This window comes from Vespula pensylvanica, chromosome 3 (assembly GCF_014466175.1).
Source record: "Vespula pensylvanica isolate Volc-1 chromosome 3, ASM1446617v1, whole genome shotgun sequence".
Lineage (NCBI taxonomy): Eukaryota > Metazoa > Arthropoda > Insecta > Hymenoptera > Vespidae > Vespula > Vespula pensylvanica.
In genome coordinates, this window is record NC_057687.1 from 791,640 (window position 1) to 798,682 (window position 7,043).

General features: G+C 36.0%; 2 protein-coding genes across 3 annotated transcripts in view; one reads left to right on the plus strand and one right to left on the minus strand.

The window, feature by feature from the left end:
• Positions 1-605, minus strand: part of LOC122627488 (fibroin heavy chain-like) — a 1,511-nt gene extending 906 nt beyond the window's left edge. The window contains exons 1-3 of the mRNA XM_043808608.1: positions 475-605; positions 278-383; positions 3-206 (exon numbers count right to left, since the gene is read on the minus strand). Of these exons, the coding sequence (XP_043664543.1) occupies positions 3-206; positions 278-383; positions 475-531 (367 nt within the window). The 5' untranslated portion in view covers positions 532-605. The remainder of the gene's footprint in view (positions 1-2; positions 207-277; positions 384-474) is intronic.
• Positions 606-1,173: 568 nt separating this feature from the next.
• Positions 1,174-2,432, plus strand: LOC122627781 (flocculation protein FLO11-like). Of its 2 annotated transcripts, none has more exons than XM_043809275.1 (2): positions 1,174-1,288; positions 1,404-2,432. In XM_043809275.1, exons 1-2 carry the CDS (start codon positions 1,184-1,186, stop codon positions 2,178-2,180), a joined length of 882 nt encoding a protein of 293 aa, XP_043665210.1. In that variant the 5' UTR covers positions 1,174-1,183; the 3' UTR covers positions 2,181-2,432. The 2 variants fall into 2 exon arrangements, with proteins under 2 accessions (XP_043665210.1, XP_043665211.1); XM_043809276.1 differs by having other exon boundaries at positions 1,407-2,432.
• Positions 2,433-7,043: the final 4,611 nt, after the last annotated feature.

The following is a 7,043-nucleotide window of genomic DNA, read 5'->3' on the forward strand; positions in this document are numbered from 1 at the left end:
ACCTGCTGCTATGCCTGCTCCTACACCTGATCTTGGATTAGAACCTGCTCTTGCACCTGATCCTGCTGCTGGACCTGATCCTGCATTAGAACCTGCTCCTGCACCTGCTCCTGCATTAGAACCTGCACCTGCACCTGCACCTGCACCTGCTGGTGCGCCCGCTCCTACACTTGATCCTGCATTAGAACCTGGTCTTGCCGCTGCGCCTAAGCAGTAAAATTTATTTTTGCAGCCGCATCTATTTATAAACCTTCTCTTTATTTTATTTCTGTATTACCTCCTGATTGTGATTCTTTAATAGCTTCAATTATTCCTGCACCTGGAATCTTTCTTATGATAGGACCTCCTTTTAATGCTGCACTCGTTTTGAAAGAAGAACTTATCTGTAATATTAATTATAATTTTAAAAGAGCCTTCTTATAGACAATCAATAAAACATTCGATAATTACTTTTTCATTATTATAAAATCTTACCGAAAAGGCTGTGGTAGAAGCCACAATGCACAGTAGAGAGAACGCTATTACCTTCATGGTTGCTTGGATGTTTCTTATTTCACTTCCGAATTTTGAAAATTCATGCGAGATATTTATACGCAGTTTATGAATAGAAATCAATTTATTATTCAATTGACAAACGTTAATGACGTTGTACCATATATTATGCCAATAACAATGATACTCGCATGAATGATAAATAATGACATTATTTGTACTCCAGAAATAATGATCTTTTCCGCATACTTAAATATAACATCAAATAATAGTATGTCATTCTTATTACTTTTTCATATATGTGATAATTTTAATACAATTATTGTATATTTTTAATGTTTGTATTTTTTAATATAATGATTTTATTTTGTATCTATTTTTTTAATTCTTCAAAATTAACTCGTTCAATTGAAAACAATAAATTAGTTATTTAACATATGTTGTAACGATTGCATCAAAGAACATTTTTCATAACATGATATCATTATTATTGACATGAATGATAGCTTTCTGCAGACTTGGCTTCGTAATAATTGCGAAACAAGTATTTTTAATAGTTGATTATTGTCCAATGATCCATTGACGTATTAAAATTTATCTTCTTCAAAATTAATTACTTTTCATTCATGAGAAGGGTATATATACTACGATCGATGTAGTATAGCAGAATTAGTATAGAAGAGTAGCAATCATGCAGATTTCCGTAATATGCCTACTTGGCATTGTGACTTGTGCCTCGGCACAATTCGATTTTAATTTCAACTTTGGAAAAAGCTTGTCCCTATATCCTTTTGAGGTAAGTTTACATCATCAGATAATTATATATCAAATAATTATATATCAGATAATATGTACCATATAGAATAAAAATAAAAGTTACTCCTATTTAAAATTACTTTTATTACACTAAGCAGATTTCTAAAAATGCCTCATTTAACGTTGGATTTGGTCGACAAAGACGGCAGCTTTCACCAGTTCGCACCGAAAGGATTCAACCAGAAGCGAAATTCGAATTCAATTTTGGTATTCTACCAGATGAGGCAATTTCGCAACCAGGTAGATCTGAATCAGGCAGACCTGAACCATCCGAAACTAAACCAGATGGATCCGAATCAGGTGGATCTAAATCAGTTGAATCTAAGTCAGCTGAACGTAAACCATTTAGACCGTTCCGAATTTTTCCACTATTTTCACTATTTCCACATTCGTCTCGTGATGAACCTCATCACAGACCTCATCACAGACTTCATCACAGACCTCATCACAGATTCCATCACAAATCATCGACTTCTGCTGTTCAACCTATTGTTCAATCAAATACAAATGTAGTATCACAAAGTGTTGGAACTAGTACAACATCATCTGACAGTACTGAAACCAAATCAACAACAGTTTTGAGTAGTACTTCTACTAGCTCTACCGCTGGAAGTACCACTGAATTTTCCGATGAATCCAACACTGACTCTTCCGCTGAATCTACCACTGAACCTACCTCTGCATCTACCGCTGAATCTTCTACTGCATCCAGTACTCCATCTACCACTGCACAATCTACTGAATCTATCACTGAATCTACTTCTGAATCTACTTCTGAATCTACTTCTGAATCTTCTACTGCATCTAGTTCTCCATCTACCACTGCATCTACTATTGAATCTACTACAACTGAAGTTGTATCTACGACATAATCTTCATCGTAACTTTCATCTAAATCTTCCACATAGTCTAACACTATATTTGCCGCTTATTATAATAGCTATCTTCCATAATTTACAAAAAAAAAAAAAAAAAAAAACATTTAATATAGCCAGTATTATGATGAACAATTGGAATCTAACTAGACATTTATATATATTTCTAAAACTATAATATTTCTAGGATTGCTATTAAATACTTTATAATGCTTTCGTGTGAATAAAAAATATATAATACATAATAAACACTTGTTTTCAATTTAGAATTCAATAATATCTATTAAAACCATCGTCATCTTTTCAACGATATTTTTTCGTTATAATTTACTTGCATATCTCTCCGATCAAATCCTCTTGAATATCCTCTACAATCTGTCTTCCACTCATAAAACTGTCATCTCGTGCGTGTATAAAACATGAGATTTCCATACCATCTAGGAGATAGATAGAGAAAGAAAGTGTAAAAAAAAGATCTCTCTCTCTCTCTCTCTCTCTCTCTCTCTCTCTCTCTCTCTCTCTGTCTCCCTTTTCTAGTTTCTCGATGCCTATGCTCGTCGAAAAAAGTCGTGCCTGGAGGAGCTGTGTTTCCATGTATTGGGAAGGGTAGCTAAAGGAAGAAGAGATCGCGGAGTGGGAAAAAGGGTCGCTCGAACGCGATATTTCCACCTTAGCGCCTCGACTGTGCACGCTAAAATACATTTTCCTACGAAGTGTCGTCACAGGAGGGCCTCCAGCTGCTGGTCTTGATATTCCACATGCGTAATGCTCACGCGGATATTTCCATACATAAATTTTATCCGTAGGAAAGTAGGTGCACGTCGACAACGACGACAATGACAACGATGACGACGTGTTCGGAACGTGCGCGTGAAACTAGCACGTAGGTTACCTTTTTTGACATAACACGATCTTTTATTAGGATTTTTCGTTTGTCGTATGAACGGACGATAAGATATCGATATCAATACGAATTGCTTATTTCGTCTAGATTTACAAAATAAATTTAAACAAGTACCAATACTCTCGTTTCATCAGTACATTCAACAATTCACTGGAACCTGCTATTCTTTCGAATTGTTGCAATTTTTGAATTCCGTTAATATCCTCAGTCTATATCAATACGAAAAACTTTCTCCGTTATCAATGGTTCCATTTATCAATGGATCTTCGATGACTATCTGAACGATGTGCGATATTAAATAATTTATATCAAATATTTTTGATATTCTTTTTCAAGTTCATAGCGAGAAATTTGTTTTCATCTTCTGAGGTAATCGATACATGTATCAAATATCAAAAAAGAAGATACGTGATAGATTGTTTCTAATTATCAAACTATCGAAGCAATTATTGCCGATCGTGTGACGTTAAGGAAACCTTATATTTTGACGTTGAACATCCCTTTAAAAAGTTTCACAGATACGGCTTCTTTTCCTTTGAAATCTTAAATCATTTCGTAATCGAATACAATGGTGTTGTTAATGACAATGTTTAGCCCGCTGAATTTGCTTTTCACGCATTTCAGGAAGTTCTTCGTTATGTTTTTTTTTAATTTTTAAATTTGTTCGACTATTGTATCTCGATCCTAATTTAAAAAATTATTTTTCATTTACTCTCTTATGAAATTTCAATAAATTTATGTCGGTACACATGAAGAGTATAAATGTATGAATACATTTGTCATTCATACATTTTACAAATTTTGCTTCTAATTGGACTTTGCTATCCTGATAAAAATAATTTTTGATCGCTATTTTACTAATATCGTTATCATCATCGATTATATAAGCAACAATATGTTATAAAAGATGCTGATATAATAAATAGATATTTTAATGTTTATTTGTGTTCGTTTATTCGATTCTATTACCTTCATTTTAATCATATTTCGACTAGGGTCCAAAATTATTATTATTGTTTGTAAATTATAGAAAAATATTATTTTTCTGAATTATTATTTAATTTCATATAATATCATTATTATAAAATATTATTTATCTTTTTACATCGGAAATTTATTTTTTTATAACGCAGGTTTCCTTCGCTGATATAAAAAGAATAATTTTTATTCATACAATAAACATGACTTCATTGATCAAATTAACTTTTTATTCTTCAAGAAATCACTCGATTTGAAATTTAATTTGCAACAAGATTGTCAAGTATTGTTTCAATATTTCGATATATTGTATCTTAAACGAGGTAAACGGGAAACAAGTTTCCATATTCCTTCAAACGATTTTATCTCAACTTATCATGCTGAAATAAAAATATAAATATCACAGAAAAGTTTCACGATAAGTCTATTTTTTGTCAGTATTCTTGCTTTTGATTTATTATTATAAAATTAACATCGAAGAGCGCTTTACAATGTTTTCTATCAGTTTAGTCGAGATGATCTCTCTTTCTCTCTCGCTCTGTGATTCTCGATTCACGAATCGATAAAAACGTCGTAAGTACTTCTAAGTACTATATGAGTACATTCGGAGTACCCACCTATATGGCACTATCTATTTGACGTAGAAACGTTTGTCCGTCGGTGTAATCTAATTCTCCGCGATTAAATGCAACGTTCGCGATAATGCTTGTAAATTGAGCGAATTATGCTACTGGTCTCGGCATTCGGTGCAACCTCGACCGATTTACATGAGCATTACGCTAAGGTCTTACCGCCCTATCCTGACATTTACATTGGAACGTGTCGCACGACCTGAGATCCGACACCTGAGAGTTGAACTATTTCGATTTAAGCGATAAAAAGAGAGCTTTAACTTTTCCAAGAATAAATGTGTACTTATATCTATATACATACATACATACATACATACACATATATATATATATATATGGGACGTAGAATTTAAAAGAATTTTGTAAACTTCTTACGCTTCAAAAGCACGAACTTAAAAATAGAAACCTTAATAAACGCAAATTGCTAATTTTTTATATCCAAAACCAGTTATATTCGATTAGAATACAAAATATATATTAGATACATTTTTTAAATCAATACGATCTACGATGCGATGTAATTAACAGTAAAAAATAATTAATTATTTAATATTCCAAATTTTCTTATTATTTATTAACACACACACACACATATATATATATATTCTTTTATTTTTAGATAATTGGATATAGAACGTATGAATACATTCGGTATGGACATGTCGAAATACCTACTAAATTTTATTTCATATTAAATAAACCGAAAGGAAGAATCGAATATATCGATCGTTTCGAAACTAGTGAGCGATAGAAATGGAAACGGTTTTAAAGTCTCGACGGGGTCTCCGAACGGGTACGTTATTCATCGTGGCTCTTATACCACTTCCCCAGGGCGTTCCATCTGCTTCCGCCTTCAATTTCCTGCGCGTCATTACCGACGCTGATAAGCTCTCGACCATATGAAATCTCAAGCTTCTCTTGGCTTACTATCGAGAAGGAAGAAACCCAATGCTTGCTTAGACGTCGTCGAGGCTTCTGCTCCCGACAGGCCACGGTTTTCCTTTTCCGTTTCACCAATACCACCTTTTGACTCCCCGATTCCGCATGACGATTCCTCTGTTGCGTGTCATAGAAAATCTGGCAACATCGGTGTCCCTTTCTCCTGACGAAGCTAAGCTAAGCCCTTGATATGGCTAATTCTAGTGTAAGTGCGAATACATGTGTTGGGATGGACGGTCGTACAAGGGTGGTTTGACACGCAAAGGTAGAAAGGAGGGCTGGAAGAGGGCCGCGAAGGTCGGACACCACGTAAATTGCATACCCGATTGCGGTCTACTGAAGAGTACCGCCCTCCAACGGCTAACCCCCTCCTCGGATAGCCACCAACCCCAAACTGGATCTAACAAGCCAGCGACCACAGGCTAGCTCTAGCTTGCAACAAGGCTGCCGCTACCTCCCCTGGGGACTGCCGACGGGTACAGTTCCCCAAACCATGACTCTCCTCTCTTACTCCGACTGTATATCTCCGAGCTATCCGAACACCTTCGAAGCTCATCCTGCTCGATCTGGACATCCTAACAAGCCCGCTTACTTTCTATTTTCTTCTCTCTGTTGAGCTCGACGTTTCGAGAAAAAGTTCTCTTTAAATTGGACGACACTCCCTTCGACTCCTTGGCCCGCCCTTCCTCCCACCCTCCTTTCACCGATTCTACGATAAGATCGAAGAATTCTCGGACTGAATATTGCACTGCTAGTAGTGGTGCACCGTTCGAAACTACTTTTAACAACGAACACAAAATCTAAAAGGGCTAAACTGGACTAGCTTGGCATTCTAATTCCAAGTCCTCGTAAATACGGGATTAAAGAAAGCGCTACTGCACTACGGGCCTTCAACCGGATTCGGATAGCACCTTCGGGTGATGGAGTTAAATAAACTCGAGTAGTAGTCATCAGACGAAACGGCTAATTGCCGGAAGCGAGGCTTCGTTAGTGGCTCTCTTATTCTCGCCCGTCTTTCAGTCAACCGTCAAAACCATTCTTAATAGATCCGAGGAGTACTCGTTTTATCTTTTTCATTCTCTCTCTTTCTCTCTCTCTCTGTGTGTGTGTGTGTGTGTGTGTGTATCTTTCTGTCTCTCTCTCTCTCTCGCTCTTCATCTTTCCTTTCTTCTCGAACTCTCGTTACCGCGAGGAAAAATGAGGGAGCGACGAACAAGGAGTGCCGTTTTCTCTTTCAGACGCGACAAACCGAGAGTAAAGATCGCGCTATAGTGCCAAGAGCTTAAGCGGATACAGGTGAGAGACACCTAGAGCTCGGCAGATTTCTTATCGTCGAGATGGCTTATTATTTTCAAACAATGGCTATGTCTCTTTCTTTCTTTCTTTCTTTCTTTCTTTCTTTCTTTC

Bases quoted from the DNA above. Each gene is read 5' to 3' on its own strand.
- LOC122627781 (XM_043809275.1), top strand. From the start codon at position 1,184: ATGCAGATTTCCGTAATATGCCTACTTGGCATTGTGACTTGTGCCTCG. The intron at 1,289-1,403 runs GTAAGTTTACAT...TATTACACTAAG, and splicing joins TGTCCCTATATCCTTTTGAG to CAGATTTCTAAAAATGCCTC.